A 21,141-nucleotide genomic window follows, 5' to 3' on the forward strand; every position below is an offset into this window, starting at 1 on the left:
TCCCCGGGCACCCAGGACAGGAAACGGCTGTGTGAGCTTTATTGTTGCACAATCAGAAGTATAGTTTAGAGAAAGGAAGCATGAGATGGAAAAAAGGATTGATAAATGGAGGTATTAGAAAATAATAATTTAGTATTTGAGAGGAAATTGGAGTTCCACTTTAATGACACCAAGAAGTTTGAGGGCATCTAGTGAAGGAAGTACTGGTTTAGAGTGAAGGTGAGTATTGCAGCCTGAGCTGCTTTTTTACTTTGTACTCTATCTGGGGCACCTTTTCCTTAAAAAACATTCCATGGCAATGGGCTTTAACATCATTACTGTCGGAAGGCGGCTGCTAAGGCCCTATTTAACAGTATTAAGGTAAGTTACATGTTTTCTGTTATAGATACAGCAAGGGTCTGTTAGATTCCTGATGCATCGTCTGCCTCCTGCCTATACAGATCAGTGACACTGGCCCCTGATCTGAATGTTCCCTGGCTGCTGTGCCAGGATTCTGAAAAAAAACCTTGGGCAGAGCACTGTTTTTTATGTTTTCTCTATTATGAACTTTTAGAGAATGATTTATTGTAGTTGGCAATTGAAGGGAAAAAAAGGAGAGCAAGTAGTTCCTTTATTTGATGCTAATGAACTGGGGAGGAGAGAAGGAAGAAGGGTAGGAACTACTGTACATGGAATGCTTTTATAGAGTTTATTACTAAATGCAGATCAATAGAAGAGAGGACAAGTGGCAGGCTCCACAAGCTGACCTCCTAAAGTATTCACTTCATAGGGTATGTGAGGTGAGGCGGGATGAAGAGATGGAACATGATGTTATGGCAGCTGCTGTTATTGAGGGAACAGTAGGCTATGGCTGTTACCACCACCTGGTGGCCCAAAATGGTACATATGAAATATTTAGGGAAAAAAGGTCAAAATTACTGGCTTCAAAAAGTTCACGAAAAGTTCTCTTTAGCACACTAATCAAGAAAAAAACCCCACTAAATACTACATATCATGGCTTGCATTCACTGTAATAGGTTGTAGCAGTCCTAATATGCAAACAGAAAACATGACTTTTACAAGTGGAAAAATTATAATAAACATAAAAGTATGTTTTGATGACAAAAATATGCAAGGTCATACTGTTGTGGTTATGATATTATTTTTATTCATAAACAATATTGATCTTTTCCTTTGATTTTTAAAACCCTGCAATGTAAAATGTTTAAGTAATTATCAGTGTGAGACCCTGTATGGATAAATATAGTGGAGTGGGTAGTTAAGTGGGGGCTATATAATTCATTTTCAGACACACTGATGACTCCATCCTGGTTATCGATCGATGCATATCTATTCTGATGTGACTGAAGCTTCATAAGAAAGTAAAGCAAGCACTGCTAGATAATCTTCTATTATTATGATCATTATTTGTTTCTGTTAAGCAGTGACGGGCTATCAATGCACACATGCCTTATGAATTATAACAGTATAACAAGTTCTTGGAAGAGATTTAGTGTGGTATTTTGGTAGTGAAAATTATCACAGGATAAAATCATACATTTAGGGCTGCAGCTAACGATTATTTTCATAATCGATTAGTTGGCCGATTATTACGTTCGATTAATTTCATTAGATTACTTGTTATGCTGTTTCAAGGATTTCTTTTGTCTATTTAGTGTCATGGTTGGGGGACCGTACTCACTGGGAATAGAGGTTAGGGCTCTGGGGTTTTTGGAACTGCCAAAGGACTGAGTGCCACCAAAGACTCTGGAGACCGGAAGAGTAGGGATCGGGATGTCTGTACATTTGACAAGGGTGTGATAGAGTATAAGAAGCACCAGGTATTCACCAGAGATGGGCTTCACTGCAGGACAGCTCCCATGTTACCACCCACTAACAAACCTGTGCAGGCATAGCTGACTGAGTACTGCAGACTGTGAAATCACTGTAGCAGAAGTCACTTAAAGCACAGGGCTCAGGATGCTCAGGCTTGAGGGAAGGGAGACAGGCACAGTAGCATGATATCTACTTGTTAGCATGAAGCATGTTATAACACTAAGGTTTAGGATCTACAGACTCACTAAAGAGAGACAGTTGAAGCACTGAGGTTTAGGACTGAATAGCTTGCAGAGGAGAAAGTCTGTTTCAGCACCGAGGTTCAGGATTCACAAAGCAGACTGATGTACAAAGGAAGGAGGAATGTGGAACTCAGAGTACTAAGGCATGGTGATGCAGGCAGCTTAGACAAACACACTTGTAAAAGAGACTGTAGCTCTTTTGGAGAACAATGTGCACATGGATGTGGGCACATAATAAAGCTCTCACAGTGAACAATACAGGCATACAAGGAGTATTGGAATAAACACAGGAACACACTAGGAGTTCAGAGGAGTCCACAGGAGACACTGAAAACCGTAATGTAGGTGCAAACAGAGTGTCACAAGAATCTTTGGGAAGTAAGATGCAAGCATTAGGAGAGACAGGGGATCTGGCATCCAGTGTACTGTTGCTTGAACACCGAGTAGCTACACTAGCTCTTTAAGACAGAGGATGAAAACGAATTAGCTGCAGGGTCCGTGACCTGCGACCTCCTACATAGAGAAAAACTCGGCTCTAGTTTAAGTCACTGGTAAGTGTGACATTTAGCACTGAATCTGGGTTTACATAGGTAGCCTACTCGATAACAACTCTTAAACAATATACCTTTAATTTTATATGGGATACTAGTACCTTCTACTTTCATACAATGTATTATAAAATAATATTTACATCATTTATTCACACCATTTTACATTTTTATCCAATCCAAATTAATATGGAGTCATGCTTACCGTATGCTTTAGATCCATTTACAGAGAATAGAGTACTGGTTTGACTTCAAGAGCAAGTTTTGATTGGTGGCTTTGTTTGCTGCACTTAAAGATTAGCACTTACAATAAGAACACTTCATTAAATGTGAGTGTTGCACCTTGGCCTCCTATTTTCAATGTTACTCCACTACTACTTCTCTGTCCTGTGCCTTGGAGTGAACCCCCCACCGAGCCAACGTAGGTCTTCAGGGGTAGTGGTGATGCGGCCTACGCGGTGGTGGGGACCTGTCCACGCCTCACTCAGTGGTTTTACTGTGTATTTAAGATGTGGATAATTTACATTTTGTATGGCAGAGGATACATTGCACATTGTGTAGACCAAGGTCTGCATGTTGTGTATGCGCTATGTCTCTTTGTAATTTGTATGCTCTGAAAAGTTGTTTCTGTGAAACCGTTAATAAAAAATATTTCTGTAAAAAAGAATGTTGAGTGTGTTGAGTGTTGCTCAAATAGTTTCTTTTCTAAGCCAAATAAAAAACATTTTGTTATTAAGAAATTCTCTTTTTTTTATGTAGCATTCTGTAGTAATTTTTTTTGTTCAGTCAGGTCCAGCTCCTAATTGCTTTGTACAGTTTGGTACACCATACCTTTCACCAGGGTCCCCAGTGACTCTTTTCACTTGTCAAATACACTGAAGTGGACTTTACTTCTTCAGTGGACCATATTTACCCTGATCTAGTAAAACAAAAGCATTTACACTTATTGTTTTCAACCCTTCCAACACATATTTGGCATTGCATAGCTATCTCCTCCTCTCAGCACCTGGCAGAGTGTCTATAGCCTTTTGTAAGTGTAGGGATGTAGTATTTTTCCCGAATTCTCCTCCTATAGTTTTGTGATCTATTAGTGTAGATTAGTTAGCCTTGGTGTGCTTGCTAGTGTTCTCTAAGTGTGCAGTGATTATTCTCAGTCACATGCTGTGTTGGGTGTCCACCAGTAAGGTGTGCTAGAGATAACACTCCACATGAAGGATGTTTAATGTCTGGCCAATCAGTAGGTCTGGGGAGCCTTCTGTGCATGCTGGCAGAGCTATTAAATATCTGAGGCACTTCCTGGCATAGTCTCTTCGCTCCAGGGTCTTCACCCTGAAGGATGCATCTGTAATCCACCAATTTAGGCCCCAGGCCTGAGGGTGTGAAAATATGTGGGGGGTCTCCTATCCTGGGAGGTGTCCCTAAGTTACCGGCTGCTATGATGGAGTGCTACAGTACAGGCCTTGAAGAAGCACAGCTGCAGAAGTCCCCCTTAGAGATGGTGAGTGACTGGAGAAGTAACCCCGACACCTTCTCATTGCTATCCATGTAGAACCTCAGTAGCAAAGAGCCACAGTAAAATATTATGTGCCAGCCAGTAAAGTTCTGTGAAAGAAGGATTATTATTATTATTATACAGGATTTATATAGCGCCAGCAGTTTGCGCAGCGCTTTACAATATAGGGCAGACATTACAATAGTAGATAATATTAGATTAGTGACACGAGAGGACACTGAGGGGGTGAGTTGTGGAGTAGAAAGATAGATTTGAGTGTCATCGGCATAGAGATGGTATTGGAAGCCATGTGCGGTTATTAACTGACCAAGGGAGGAGGTGTAGATAGAGAAGAGAAGCGGTCCAAGGACAGAGCCTTGGGGGATCGTTTACAGAAAGAGGAAGAGGAGGGGAGGATTTAGAATTGTAGGTGACGCTAAGGATTCCTAATTTTGAGGATTACACAGAGAATTAAATGATTGTGCTTTGATGTATTGAAATGGGTATTCGGTGGTCCCTAGCCCTCCTACCTTTATTCTCCAAAATAAAACTATGTAAAATATATTCAAAGTCATTGGTGAGCGTTACTCCTAGCAACTATTGACTAGAGTCGAGTATTTAGAAGAACCTTCCTAGGGACAAGGTAATTCTCAACTGGGGGTCCCACTTGCAATGCACAAGGCCCAGCTGGGTGGAGGCACTGTTGCTTAAAGATATATTAAGTCCCATACTCCCACTTAGCCGAGGCTCAGGATTTCCAAGTTACCTACAGGTGGGTACCCTACCCCCGAAACAGGGCTACATAAGCTAAGACTCAAGTGACTCATTTCTTACACAGGGCTTTGCTTCACTCCCACAGGACACAGGAGTGGAGGGGTAAAAGGAAGTTGATTTCTTACTGCTGGGGAGGTCTGCATTAAAGTGAACCTGTTTCTGTGCTCTAAGTGGGCAAAACATAGGTTTGCTTTAAGAAGACTTAGAGGCTATGCTAATTTTCTGACATCATAAAAGTGCTTCCAAAATATACATTTAATGAGCTAATAATATACTATATTATGCACAAAGGGCTGATTTACTGTATAGAGTAAAAATGTGGCAAAGGAAGAATAACCCTGGTGCCTTAACAATCTCAGGTGCTATTTACATTCTTAGTTCTAAGTGGTCAGTACAAGCTATACCTCTACTTAACATATCAATCCCAAATAGTTGGTCACTTCTGCTTTGTTACATTTTGTAGGGCATGAAAGGCAATTAATTCCATTGAGTGTTCCATTATACCTGACTGTCGCTAACACTTATAGAGCCCTCTTTCCACTAGTTTTTTTGTTTTTTTTCCGGTAATGCCAAGAAATTCTCTGTAGCATTGCTTGAAAAAAACAGCAAGTCAGTCTTTTTTTTTTTCTTTCCTGGCTATATTGAGACAGCCTAGCTAGAACATTAGCTTTCCCTGTACTTGCAAGGAACTCATTAACAGTGAGAAATAATACCCAGTATCCAGTGTCCTATTAGAGACACTAATAGGAACTGTGCATGTACGACGAAAGAGAACAAGTACATTGTTAGCGGTGAAAAGCCTCTTGCCGATAAAACATTTCTGAACAAAATTACCCTTTTCCTGAAGGAAGAAAGATTAATTCAAAACCTTGGTGGTCTTGTTTGACTGGTTTCATCTATGCCAGTTTTGAACTCAAATGACCCATTGACCCAACAGTGACCCTGACTTTTGCCGAACAAAAGGATTAGACTGCCGGCTTAGGCCTCAGCTGAGGGCAGTGTTGCCTTTTTAGAGAGAATCTCCTCTTTGTTCCTTGAAGTATAGAGATTTTGGACCTGGTGCAGTCATCTGCAGTATCACCTGCTGCACACATAATATAGGCAGGGCTTGAAAAAGTTTAGGGTGTCTCACCAGTCAGTCAAAAATTTCACCAGTCAGTAGGACCGGACTCTAGCCTTGCAATTATGTTAAAAAATTTTAGGGAAACATAGCGCTTTCTTTTAGTGGTATATGACCACCACCAGGGTTTTTATTTTTTACTATATAATGAAAAAAGTACAGTCATTTTCGGGAAATAAAATGTTTTCCCTATGTTATGTTAAAAAACATTTATTTTTACCCATATTTTTGGTAAAATATAAAAGACGGGGTCATGTCGGGTAAATAGACACCAAACATGTCGAGCCTTAAAATTGTGCGTGACCGCAAAATCGAAGAAAAAAAAATGTCCACACCGAAAATTGGCCAATTTGTACAAATGGGTAGTGCGTAAGCTTTATTTTTCCTATAGGTTTTAGATCTGTTGTGACTTATACTCCCAGTGGTCAATTCATGTCTATTATCGCTGGTTAAAAAAATAAAGTGTCACATCCAAAACTACCTAGAAAAGCAAAATTTTTCCTACTTGTATGATTCAGATTGGAGTTTTCCTGCTGCTTTATTAAAACTAAGCAATTAAAAAAAAAAAAAGTATTACACATGGAAATGATGTGATGCCAGCATGCGGTGTCGCTGACGTTGTCAATGAGAATCATACAGTTCCGTAGCAGCTTAAGGCATCTCCCAAGCATGTAATTGAAAGGATTAGTGTTTTCCCAGTGTTGTCCTCGAAGTTGCATAGAAAGAACGACCCCGTGCTCTCTTTATTGCTTGCATTGGTGCAAGGGCAGTGCCCAGCTCCCTGTGTCCTTTGTTTGACAATCCCTTGCCTATTAGCCTTGAAAAATGAATTGATTTTCTAGATAAGACTCCCCCTGCCCCCCAGTCTTTAATGAGGTTCAGATTAAAGTTGGCAATTTTCGAGATTAATAATGGTTTCAGTAAACGAACTACAAACCAAAACCAAGCACATTTGCTTATCCTTAGTGACAACTGTGGACGGTGCTTGCATAAAGTGTGCCAGCCTGGCTGCTTTTAGTTTCTACCAGGGGCACATGGGGTAAAGAGACAGAGAGCACAATTTGGAGACAATTGTTGTCCCATTACGGAAAGTGCCTGAAGAAGAACTTGGTAAAATCACTAGATATTATTTTAATTAACTTAGCATTTTAATACAGACTTTTTTAAACAATTTGGAAATTACATTAAAGCCACACACAAAGGGCACAGTGCATTAAATGCTGGCAGAATGTGAGGTATTCCACATTCTAAGGATCGCTTAACTATGCATGAGCAAAAAGTGAAATTGTTATCCAAAAACAAGTTTTTAAAAGTATGGAAATTAATATGTTCTAAAATTTACATAATTGTGTAAATAAAGTAAATAACATTGCTCTACCTAACACTAAACTCAGAAGTTACATCTTAAAAATGCATTCAGGTACCTTAATTTTTAACAAACATTTATCTTATTTGTGTATCACTCGACTGTAAATCTTCAAATCATCTCTGAATTCATGCTGACACTGTCCTTCCTTCTGGAGGTTGGCTACTTTTGTTCACCATGGTCCCTGTGTGTGTTGTAAAGTAGTCACCACTCCAAGCTCACTCCCATGATGGACTCTCATGTTTAATTTACAAATTTGTATTGAGATTGTAGTCCATCACGGGAGCGAGCATGAAGCATGGCTACTTTACACACACATGGACCATGGGCAACAAAAGTGGCCACCCTCCAGAAGGAAGCACAGTGTCAGCACCAGTTCAGGGATGGTTTGAGGATCTACAGAAAAGTGATGCACAAATAAGATACATTTCTGTTAATAGTTAAGATACTTGAATGCATTTTTAAAATGTAACTCCTGAGTTTAGTGTCACTTTAATATCAGGCCATAGTGTTAACAACTTCTACTGCACATGGTCAACTCAATTCACATTCCGAGCAATAATTAGATGCCAAAGATTTTCTCTCTTGCTGAGGTCCAGTTGTGATCCTGTGTGAATTTAGGATTGGCACTGGAGTGTTTTCACAATAGAAATAAAACTTTGTGATCCCCAATACTAGCATTGTTCTTTAGACTTATGGGTTGCTATCCACATAGCTGTGAATATGCTGGTTTCCTTTTGTCCAAATACCAACCGTATCTGAATACAAGTACAACTGCCTTCAGCATCAAGCAAGTGCTTCTTTTTCCACAGCTCAGGTATCACTAAAGGTGGGTAATTAGATTGTAACTAACAGGTAAGTTATGCCACAGCGAAGCAGTAGCACAATGGAAACATTACTCCTAAAACAAAAAAAAATAAAACACTGGCTTAAACAGCATTATTTAAAAAAAAAACAATGGCTTAAAAAACGTTATTCTACATAACATTACTGCCATTAACCTCTTCTTCAGTTGGAAACACTGCAGTGGCCACTGTTACTACTGGCGCAAGTTTATAAATTCTTTGGATGTTTCCTCTGCTGCATAAATAACTTTGAATATTTGTAGCTTGAGTTATCATTGGACGTGTGTTCTGTGTTTATGCTGCGTATTCCTGTTATTCTTATTTGGCTTCCATTTTCTGTTTTGGCACATTGTGCACTATTTAATGCCATTACGCTTCAATAATTTGTCCTCCAGAGCATTCCATCAATGAGCTAATTAAAAAACAGGCTCAGTGCTCCAAAAACAATCTCTGGACCGGAGCTCTCCAAGAATATACAGTAGACGCCACTATAAAAGTCAGAATAGTCTAAAAGAGAAACTCCAGTCACAAAAGAAAATGTGTATTTTATTTCCTGCACTTATGACATTAGAGTCTTTAAAGTGACACTACACTCAGGAGTTAAATCTTAAAAATGCATTCAAGTACCCTAGTAACAAAAATGTATCTTATTTGTGTATTACTTGGCTGTAGATCCTCAAATCATCTCTGAATTGGTGCTGACACTGTCCTTCCTTCTGGAGGGTGGCTACTTTTGTTCCCCATAGTCCCTGCATGTGTTGTAAAGTAGCCACCGCTCCAAGCTCGCTCCTGTGATAGACTACAATCTCAATACAAATAAGTAAACTAAGATTGTGAGATTGTAATCCATCAAGGGAGTGATCTTGGAGCGGTGGCTGCTTTACAACACACACAGGGACCAAGGGGAACAAAAATTCTGAGTTTAGTGTCACTTTAACCCTGTTTTTATGAAAATGGCCACTGCGGCCTCCTCTACTCTGACACATATGTAATATTTAAAGTAATGGCAGCAATCTGAAGTTAAAGCAGAACTCTGGGCAAAGTGTTCTTAATCCTTGCAGTGGACTAACCCCCTCACTCCATGGGTTCATTGCTTCTTTTTGTCTAGGTGCTAAAAAAAGTTAAACCCTCCCGATCCTTGGAGCTGCCTTGCTCTTAGAACAGTCCCTGGAGCCTCACTCCCCCACTGCTGCTAATGTCTAGGGATCCTTGAGTCATCACATTCTATACACATTGGGGGGAATTTATCAAAACTGGAGCAGACAGAATCTGGAGCATTTGCCCATGGCAACCAATAAGCATCTCTCTTCAGTTTGCTCAGGTAAGATTTGAAAAGGAGAATCTGATTGGTTGCAGTGCAGATCTGCTCCAGATTTTGTCTGCTCCAGTTTTGATAAATTCCCCCCATTGTATTTATTTATTTATTACAGATATTTATACAGCGCTGACAATTTACACAGAGCTTTACATAGTGCACATTCACATTAGTTCCTGCACTCAAGAAGCTTACATTCTAAGGTCCCTATCTCACATGCATACAGGGCCAATTTAGACAGGAGCCAATTAACCTTGGAGTCTTTGGAGTGTGGGAGGAAACCGGAGTACCCAGAGAAAGCCCATGCACACACAGGAACAACATGCAAACTCCTTGTATATGACATCAGGATGCCAAGGGACATATTATTACTGAAGTGGAGGAGGGGACAGGATTCAGGGACCAAAGTAGCAGCTAGTGGGATCCGCAGGTCAGGTGACTAACCTTTTTTTTTTTTTTTTAGCACCTAGACAAAAAATTAGCACTTAACCCTTGCAGGGACTAGTGGGGTAGCCCCACTGCAATGGTTAAAGACACTTTCTGCTTTAAGCTGTACCCAGAATAGTGAAGAGTTAGAACACCTGATTTTAATCTCTTTGTATCAAATGAAGAAAATCTTGAAAGTAAAAAACATTTAAGATTATTGCCTGGGTTTTATTTTTTTACTTCATTATACATTGATTGTAAATTGATAATATTTGATAAGGTACAGGTACTCCTAGAATGAGATCCTAATAGGCTGGACTTGATGGACTAATGTCTTTATTCAACCTCAAATACTATATAATTACTTAATAACTGATTATTTCTCAGTCATCATGGTCATCTTTATTCTCTAGCCAAATTTGTCGGTTCTGTTGTCTGATACAGATGTTTTCTTTCCTAGAATTCACAATGCCTTCTACCCAAGTCAGCCCCTGTTTACTTTAACATTACTACACGTAATGAGTGCGCCTCTTCATGGACTAGCAAACGCAATTGTCTTTGGATTAGACAAGGAAACTTGGAGTCAGCTGACAGTCGCATCCTTAAGAGTAAGTATTTCTTAGGTTTTAAATGTTCCCAAATATTCTGTTTGCCATGGTCATAATCACATTATTCAGTCAATTGCAATTTTGTTATGCAACCTTGATAACTGGTGAGTCTTTGTAAACAGTCATGGACATCTGCATCATGGAAGCAGAATAGGTGGTCAGTTCTCATAGCCAATTTTAACTTTATTCTGTTTTCATTCAAAGGTACTTAAATCTGATCTCCTTTACCTTCAAAAGCAATTGATTAAAGATAATAAACTAAGGCTTTCTACGTTTTTTTTCTCTCCCTGTTTTCCAGCAAATGACATCATTTTGATTTTTTTCATCATGGGCTGGCATCCTCCTTTCTGTTGTGGATGTCTGCGTAGCAATACTGTACTAGTTAAGGCCTTGTCTCTTTGCAGAGAGTTGCTTAGTCTTATGGTCTCCTCAAATAGAATGGTGGAAGAATAAGTAGCTGTCAGGCAGAAGGGTGGCAATGCTACTGATGCTCCAGGATGTTATCTGTCATGAAGGTTCGCATGACCATGCAATACATGACATGAACATACCAGGGCTCCATGTTGAATATAAATCAACTGAAATCTGTTTTTAAATTACTTTTAAGTTTGATGTCAATCCAGGATTCATGTGTTCATAGGTGAAAAATTTTGTTCTCGGTTATTGTAATAAGGGCACATCGGTGTTAGCCTTAAAACAACTCTTTCCTTTTCTAGGGTTTACAGAGACCACTGCCAGATATGAAATTTCTAGCTTATTACCAACTCACCAGTGCATAATAGGTGAGCAGACACTCACCTTTTGACAGTGGCATATCTACTAAAAAATGCACCTATGGTTCCCGCCCAGCTCCTGGCAACCAGCCTACCAGAGCAAAAAAAAGTGAGCTGTCCCCGTAAGTTAGTGAGTTTTCGCTGACCTATGGAGCAGTGCCTTCCCACTTCAAGTGGAGCCCAGGGCATATGAAGTGCCATGCCATAGATACGCCACTGCCTGTTGGGTGCCTCCATTCTTCCTCGTGCAGAGCAGTGAAACAAATCACAGCCAATTTGTCAGTACACCACACATGGCAAACATACTAATGACATTTCCGTGACATCCACAGGTCACTAATTTCATTAGCCCAGTAGGTGACCAGAAAGGAGGGGGTTTGCTTAGATATTAGCAATACTGTGCAGTCTTTTATGGGAAGCGTGAGGATACCGGTTTGCATACTTGAGAACTGGTCTAAAGGGAATCTGTTTAAATAGAACTAGTGGAGCTTGAGGTGCTGAGTGCTTGTCTGCCATGCTGATCCTTACTTTACTATTTGGTGAATCACTAGTTCAGAATAAAAATGGGCATATTAGGTGTACCAACACTTGATATGATTGTATTTGTCCAAGGTCACCAAGTAGTGAAACCAGAGTCAGGACAATGGCCCTGGAGTTGGGCTATCAGAAAATTAGATCAGATCTGCTTTTAATATGTGACTCTGTTATCTATGAATTGTTTTCTTATGAAATAGTCCTTGTGTCTGTAAAATGCAGGAACATTTTGGCCAGACAAGAAGCAGTAGTATGCTGGCTTTTATTTTTTTAACTATTCTAGGAAAGTGGGAAGTGGTGTCTGATTGACTGCAAAAGACAATACAGGCACTTTTTTTAAATGATCTGTACAAACATAAAACAAATCAAGGCACCTAGCTCGTTTAAGTAAGCTTTTACTGCAAAACAAAATCTTGTTTCATAATGCAGACAGTCAGGTAAGGTAATTAGACTAGTCCATAGCACCCAGCTCCTCCTCTATCAGAGAGTTCCCACCTTCAACATAAAATAATTGTATTTCGAAAACAGCCACAATTAAGTTTTTCTCACATTATCTGTAATGTATTAGTACAGTGTATTATGTAAGAGATACCTCTGGATTATAAGCTCAGGAAATAAAATAAAAATAAATTTGCTGCAACGCAAAAAAAAACCCAGACCCAGTTAGGTCATTGTTGGAGCACAATTTCATCATTTTAATTATTGTTTGTCTATTGGGGAGCTTTCCCTTCAATGTCCCAGAGACACAAAAAGAAAAGGGAGGACATTTCTACAAATTGAACAGTTGTCACCAGAACAGGTGTCTTCATTCAAATATATTCTCTTCAAGTTTTGGTGACAATTGTGAAATTCATATTCATATTCTAAGACAAATGAAGAGGGTGAATCTGCCTATTGGGGGAGGCAGCAACACAAATTCTACAGAGTTTCCAAACCTTCAAAATTATTTCTTCTATATTCCTAAAAAATCAAGCTAATTCAAATTTAAAAAAAAAAAATATTTCTCAATGGACTCACAAAGGGAACAAATTAATTAGGTAGATTGATCAAATTGTCCAATGGCAACTGTATAGTACTGGCAAAAACATAAGCATAAGCAACTTCCGTTAAAAGCATAAGCAACTTCCGTTAAAGCTATCTCCATAACCATTAACTTTATACTCTGTCTTCTGCAACATGGTCATCAATGGTGATGAAAAGCTGTCAACATCTTATGACCTTTCCACTTACACTTGTATCTCTCGGATGCTAAGTGGTTGAAACCAAGAGTTCCTCTGCCACTCTATGCAAAACTAAGAATTGTGGGTGGGGGTTAAGGAAACATGTTTTTCTTTATATTAATTAGTCTGGACCACTACATTATGTGTGCTATGCTGTATGGTACATACTCTAGACCAGGCCTTCTTAAACTTTCTCCACTCGTGACCCCTTTTTGGCTGAGGAAATGTTTAAGGGACCCCAAAGCCGGTCGGTGTCTTCCCCCCTCCCCTAGCGTAAGTCGGTGTCTCTCTCCTCTTATCCCCAACAGCACCAGGCAGTGTCTCTCTCCTCTTCTCTCCCTTCCCCAGCACCAGTCAGTCAGTGTCTCTTTCCCTCCTCCAACCATGCGCACACGTGCTCAGGAAGGTACCAAGTGCACAGGGGGGGCCGCGACCTTAAAAACTACACTACACTGCAAATTATACATTGAACTGAAATAAAACAATCTAGCTTGGAGCCCAGACCTATTCAGCCGCCTGGGCCCCTCACACAAGTACCAGCCGGCCCCCCTAATGGCGGTCCCGGCCGGGGACTCGGATCGCGACCCCCCTGTTCACTTGCGGGACCCCATATGGGGTCGCGACCCACACTTTAAGAAGCACTGCTCTAGACCACTGCAATCTATGTGTTATGCTTTGCATCATCTACACCACTGTACAATGTGTTTGGTCATTCATACCATTAAGAATTTCTCTACAACTGCACAATTTCATCCATTCATTGAATAGGCACACTTGCTAGTATTACAGTAAAGTCCACTTTGGTTTATATCTGGCCTCTTTTTCTATAAAGTACAGAAGACATAGGATACTATGCACAAGTTATACATATCGACTTCATTCAAAACCAGATTACCAATAGGGCTAAGTGCACCAATGGTACATCTGTGCGGTATTGCATTAATGTCTTTCCCCTCTAAACAGGGAAGTGCATAAACATTAGTACATAGCACAAATATCAATGAAAAATCCCAGTTATATAGAAAGGAAATTGAAAAAAAAAATCTAATGGAATTTTTTATTTCCTCAGTACACAGGAGTTTGCATTTTTTGTGGACATCTCTAATACCCTACCATGGGTTTTTATTTTATTTTAGTAAAAATGGTAGGCACACATCACATCAAAAACACATGTACGCAAACCCAAATAGTAACCTTTGTGAGTACGAAGTTAATACATTGAACTGGACAGAGTAAAGGACAGCATGAAAAAAAGAAATTCTAATGTATTTTAGCTAGAGTTTAGGCAACATACATAAACAACCTAGGGATTTGTACGTGAAATGTATCAATTACAAAAATTCATACAACTGCCTATATGATTTGTCTTTGGTTTCCATTTTCATTTTCAATTTAAAGCTGATTTCCAGGCACAACACAATTTAGTTATATATTTATTAAACATAATAAGTAGAAAAAGGGATGATTAGTAACCTATATCAATTAACCAATTTGGATCTGCTGCATAGGCATGTGCAGTAGTATAGTGAGAAGGGGAGAGAAGGGAAATGACTTCATCAGTCTGCTGCTGTCTGCTCTTAATGCACATGAACTTTAATGGCATCCCAGTCTTAGTCCGTAGGGTTGAATATTTAGTTGGCCCACTCTTTGCTGCTATAATAGCTTCAACTCTTCTGGGAAGGCGTCTACATGGTATCAAACCCAGACACGTCCATCGGATTGCCAGACAGAGAAGTGTGATTCGTCACTCCAGAGAACACGTCTCCACTTTTCTAGAGTCTAGTGGCAACGTGCTTTACACCACTGCATCCGACGCTTTGCATTATGCAAATGCCCCATTATTGTTACCCTTCGATTCAACCAGTCACGACATATAGTTATATAGGGATACTTTTGTAATTAAAGCAGTAGCATGGATCTTGTGGTGCCTGCTGTAGGCATGAGTTTTACTTGAACCTAAAACAAGCCTGCAGATTAGGGGCTGATCAGTGTACTTGTTGCAGCAGAATTGATTTACTAAAGGAAAATTGGACGTTCGCTTTTTAAGGAAATTTCCCCTTAGCTTAGTGAATGAGGTGAACCTCTGCTGACTCCCACATCATCCAATCATGTGCAAGCAAAAATCCTGTTTTTTTATTTTCCTTTTAATGATTGGGTATTCTTTGCAAAGTGCATTTTCATCACATTTACTAAGCTAAGCAAAAATTCCCTTGCAAAGTGAACTGCCTATTTGCCTTTAGTAAATCAACCCCAGTGACACAGTATTGAAGGGTTAGAATGACAACTAGCATTTTCCAATGAACTCAGCCGCAATGTTTCTTTCATGACAGGTTCACTTTAAGGCAGTTTAGAAAGTGAAAGTTTACGCCTGATTGGTCTCTGTGAGCAATAGCCCTATATTTCTGTCATACCAGTTTTATTTTTTATTGATCAACTGTGCTCACTTTATCTCCCGGTACAGGCAGGTTAAATTTTTATGAGGCCACTGGCACAAGGCGACGTTTATTATTTCTTGTGTGTGCATCGTGGTATAATTTCATGCCTCTGACATTTAGCATTAAACAATCCATCCCCAAAGCTACATTCCACTGTATAAGGTTTAATTAATCAGAGCAGCTCAGTGCTCTGGGTGCCCACTGTCTAAGTGTGGACCAATGGCCCTAAATCTGCTGCACATTTTCTGTGCTGGCGGAAAAGAATACTGCAAATTGCTCAGCCCATTTATTTTTTTAATTTTTTCAATCTCGGCAAGAAGATAACCATTAAACAAAATTCCATTCTGTGAGCATGCTAGTGAGTCTTTCATCTTGGCTCTTCGCTTTTATTCCCTACATGTGGCTGGAAACAGACTGAGCAGGACCACACAGTTTGGCTGACTTTCTCTCTTTTGCCTCGGCTGTAATCAAAGGAAAAAGATTAACTCATTGATGGCTGACCGGCTTCCTCTAGACGGAGGGCAGAGCTGCGCACTACGGAAGGTCAAAGCCATTTAATACCTTTTAATGATTTTTAACAACAACTGTTTTTATCTCTGCTTTGTAAATGTAAAAGTCATCAACAGTCAGGCAAGTACCGTTCTCCTGGCAACCGCAAAACCCAGACACATCCTTCGGATTGTCAGACAGAGAAGTGTGATTCGTCACTCCAGAGAATGTGTCTCCACTTCTCCAGAGTCCAGTGGCGGTGCGCTTTACACCACTGCATCCGACGCTTTGCATTGCACTTGGTGATGTAAGGCTTGGATGCAGCTGTTCGGCCATGGAAACCCATTCCATGAAGCTCTCTATGCACTGTTGTTGTGCCAATCTGAAGGCCACACAAGGTTTGGAGGTCTGTAGCTATTGGCTCTGCAGACAGTTGGCGACTTCTGTGCACTGTGTGCTTCAGCATGCACTGACCCCGCTCTGTCATTTTATGTGGCCTACCACTTCGTGACTGAGTTGCTGTTGTTCCCAGTTGCTTCCACTTTTTTATAATGCCACTAACAGTTGACTGTGGAATACTTAGTAGTAAGGAGATTTCACGGAACACCTGAATCCAATGATTTGAAGGGGTGTCCCGATACTTTTGGCAATATAGTGTATATATGTACTGTACAAAAGTTTTAGGCAGATGTAAAAAAAATGCTGCAAAGTAAGAATGCTTTCAGAAATAAGTGTTAATAGTTTATTTTTATCAATTAACAAAATGGAAAGTAAATGAACAGAAGAGAAATCTAATTCAAATCAATAATTGGTGTGACCACCTTTTGCCTTCAAAACAGCATCAATTCTTCTAGGTGCACTTGCACACAGTTTTGGAAGGAACTCAGCAGGCAGGTTGTTCCAAAAATCTTGGAGAACTAACCACAGATCTTCCGTGAATGTAGGCTGCCTCAAATCCTTCTGTCTCTTCATGTAATCCCAGACAGACTCTTTGACGATGTGGAGATTAAGGCCCTGGGGGCCCAAAGCATCACTTCCAGGACTCCTTGTTCTTCTTTACATTGAAGATAGTTCTTAATGACATTGGCTGTATGTTTGGGGTCGTTATCCTGCTGCAAAATAGGTTTGGGGCCAATCACACACACCCCTGATGTTATGGCATGATGGATAAGTATCTGCTTGTATTTCTCAGCATTGCGGACACAATTGATCATGACCAAATCTCCAACTCCATTAGCAGAAATGCAGCCCCGTCTTGCAAGGAACCTCCACCATGCTTCATGTTGCCTGCAGACACTCATTATTCTTTCATGAAGACCACTGCTGGCCAGACTTCTCTGGACAGTAGATGGATGTACCTTGGTCCCAATGGTTTTCGTCAGTTCAGTGCTGATGGCACTGCTGGACATTTTTCAATGTCGAAGGAAAGTAAGCATGATGTGTCTTTCATCTGCTGCCCTAAATTTCCTTGGCTGAGCACTGTGTCTACGGTCCTCATCGTTGCCAGTTTCTTTGTGCTTCTTAAAAAGAGCTTGAACAGCACATCTTGAAACCCCAGTCTGCTTTGAAATCTTTGCCTGGGAGAGACCTTGTCGATGCATTATAACTACCTTGTGTCTTGTTGCTGTGCTCAGACTTGCCATGGTGTATGACCTGTGACATAAAGCTGTCTTCCACAACCTCGCCTTAGTAGCAGAGTTTGGCTGTTCCAGTTTTAAGCCTCCTACACAGCTGTTCCTGTTTCAGTTAATGACTGTGTTTTAACCTACATTTGAAATTGATGATCATTAGCACCTGCTTGATCTAATTGGTTAATCATACACCTGACTTTAATCCTACAAAATCCCATACACCTTACAACCATCGCAAGACTTTTGTCTTGCGATGGTTGTAAGGTAATTTAAAAAAACATATTGATGCTGGTTTGAAGCCAAAGGGTAGTAAAACCAAGTATTGATTTGATTTACATCTTTCTTCTGTTCACTCACTTTGAATTTTTTAAATTGATAAAAATATATATTTTTAAAAGCATTCTTACTTTACAGAATTTTTTCACACCTGCCTAAAACCTTTACACCAGGGGCGCCCACTATTTTTCGTCTAACGCACAGGGGGGCTGCAACTTCTCTGGATCCCCCCGCTGTCCCGGGCAGAGGCAGCGGGGGATACGACGAGCCGCGGGGGGCGGAGCCGCTGTGACAGAACGGACGAGCAGTGAGGGGAGAGAGAGGCGCCGGCTGTCAGATCCTGGCCGAGCTTCTCTCTTTCTCCTCAACGCTCTGCATTAGTTAGTGACAGCGGCTCCGTCCTCCGCCCTCCCCCGCCGCCGGTTCCTTCACTTCTTCTCGCTGGGGAGAGCAGCGGGGATCCAGAGAAGCGGCGGGAGGAGAGGACATGGCGATCTACCAGTGATCGCTACGCGATCGACTGGTAGATCGCGATCGACCTTGTGGGCACCCCTGCTTTACACAGACTGTACAGTATATATTTATATACACATACCTCCGATACATGCTCCGATACATACCTCCGATACATACCTCCGATACCAGAACTTCCAGGCAGAGGGAGCTCTCCCTCTGACCGGCAGTGCTGAGGGAGGTTGTAGCCGGCTTCCTTACCAATCAGGAAGCTAGGCGATAGAACACCGGCTTCCCAGGCAATCAGGAAGCCCTGCAGTAGGTCATGATCCATGGCCCGGCTTCTTTTTTTTTTTTTTATTCTTTTTTTTTCGTAACATAACATGTTATGTCATTTACATACAGTAGAAGGGGAAAGTACATACACAAATCCTACACAGACATGTGTGGGGATAGCATGAAAAATTACAGGCATTCGGCAATATTACTAACATCCCAGGGCTACACAATAAGCTTGATATGTAAACATTGAGCTGTGAGCAGAACTTCCCCAGATTCTGGAGTCCAATACTCCTATCATCTCGGGGGAGAGCTCCAACTGTGAAATGGTCCGTAGATTGCTGAGATAACATATCGTTTATCCAGCGAATCATAAGTAACCGTTACCCCGAGGAAGGTGCAGAATACCTAAGGGATGGCTAGATACTCGAATGCGAAAGAAGAGGAAAAAAAAAAGGAGGGGGTAAAGGGAGGGGAGGAGATAAGGCAAGGCAGAGCCTGGATAGAGTCAGAGAGGTAGAGGGGTCAGGGGAGGGATACCAGAGAGTTGGCATCACTCAAGAAGCCATATATGCCCGATATTCATCCGTGGTCGTATATTCGAGCCAGTAGTGCCAGGTAGCATTGAATCTAGAGGAAGCATCTTTGATGTGACTGGTAAGATCTTCCATATACCTTATGTCATTAATTTTGGTGAACCATAGCTTTACCGAGGGTGGAGCCTCCTGTTTCCACAGCAGAGGCATACATGCTCGTGCTGCGTTGAGCAGATGGACCATTATTGACCGCCTATATACCTTCAGCGCATACTGATTATGATGCAGTAGAAAAAAGGCCGGGTCATCCGGAATCGGACGGTCAGTGAACTTTTGAGATATAAGTCGTACCTGGGACCAAAACTGCGCCAATTTCGTGCAGGACCAAAAGACATGGAGCATGTCCGCCCTTGGCTCACCGCAGCGCCAGCAAACATCCGGAGAGGCTGGATACATAAGGTGCAGTCTACTAGGGGTCCTGTACCATCTCGTCAGGATCTTATATCCCGATTCTTGGAACTTATTGCAGATGGATGCTTTCAGGGACAGCTGCATTATCTTGCTCCTTTCTGAGGTTGTAAATTGTGTCCCTAGCTCTATTTCCCATCTCTCTATGAAGTGTAGCGGCTCGGTTAGGTCAGCGGATAGCAAAGTTTGGTAGCAAAAGGATAAGGATTTTGCTAGGGGGCCCTGGTCTATATAGGCTTGTTCGAGCGGTGTCAGTGGGCGGGTGAACGATGTCGGGTCTGGGATGGATGCGAGGTAGTGAGAGAGTTGAAGGTGTCACCATAGACCCAGGCTACTCAGAACAGGGTCTGCCGAGAGGTCTGGAAGGGCTTGCCATGATGTACCCTTTAAAAAGTGCATCGCCCGAAACCTGTCTGCAGTCCGAAGGTTCGAAAGCAGTCTATCCTCCAGACCTGGTGGGAATTGGGGGTTGCCTATTATCGGCATCAAGGGTGAGGGAGACGGCGAAAGCTGCTTCCCCAGAAAGGCAGAACGATGGCCCGGCTTCTTGATAATCGGGCACACAGCACCAGTTTCAGTATTAGGTGTCGGCAAGTACTGGAAAAAAAAAAATATCGGTACTCGATAGCGAAAAAACGGTATTGGTGCATACCTAATATAAATATATATATATATATATAGATGTGTATTATTTGTTGTAATTCTCACCTATCTTCAATGACCATTGTCTAGTCTATTATAAAAAAAAGAGTGGATAAGTAATTATTTGCTATTGGAAATATGCTGCTCCTGTCGCTGAATGTTATATTATTTTTTAAAGACAAATCCAAGAGCGCCCCCTCCCCCCCACAAGTGTATTTAAACTGGACGTGGCTCTCTAATGAGACATAAAAGCTAAGTGAATAATGATTTATGGGTAGTGCTGTAACATAGGGTTAACAGGCTTAATTCTCCAGATGGAGAAGCCGGCAGAGTATAATTATTTATCAGTCAGGGCAGATGGAAATAGGACGCATTCTTACTCTGCAAAAATTAACCCGTTCAGTGACTCTGTCACACAAGTGTTATTCATTTTGGGCCTAGTGTCAGCAGAACAAGTAAATGGTCTGGAGAATTGGCAGTGCCTTTTAAGTACAAATTATGCAGTTCTTTGAAATGCAGCTGTCCACGTATCCTCAATCTTTCCCATTTTTCATATAAAGAACTAAAAATATTCAGGGGGGTGATTTATGAAAAGTAGTGTAAACCAAAAGAGTTACTACCCATTGCAGCTATTTAGGAGTTTGTTTTCAATATAGAGACTCTGTAATGTGGTCAAGGTAACGTAAGGGTGAAATGTAACTAGGCATCAAAGAGTGATCCACCCCTAAAAAGCCTATGCAAATTCAGACATTCGTAAAAATTGTGGCTGGGCATGCCCTCCTCTCTCACACGGCCAGTGGCGTAACCAGAGTTATGGGCGCCCGGGGCAGAACATTTTTTTTCGCCCCCCCCCC

At 41.1% G+C, this 21,141-nt stretch overlaps 1 protein-coding gene across 1 annotated transcript in view; it reads left to right on the forward strand.

Moving 5' to 3' along the window:
- LOC108784649 (G-protein coupled receptor 1-like) overlaps nt 1-21,141 on the forward strand; it is a 401,418-nt gene that overhangs the window by 362,908 nt on the left and 17,369 nt on the right. Inside the window, exon 12 of the mRNA XM_018553518.1 lies at nt 10,404-10,551. Coding sequence (XP_018409020.1) covers nt 10,404-10,551 — 148 coding nt within the window. The remainder of the gene's footprint in view (nt 1-10,403; nt 10,552-21,141) is intronic.

Source organism: Nanorana parkeri, unplaced genomic scaffold (genome assembly GCF_000935625.1).
Source record: "Nanorana parkeri isolate BGI_ZX_2015 unplaced genomic scaffold, ASM93562v1 scaffold122, whole genome shotgun sequence".
Lineage (NCBI taxonomy): Eukaryota > Metazoa > Chordata > Amphibia > Anura > Dicroglossidae > Nanorana > Nanorana parkeri.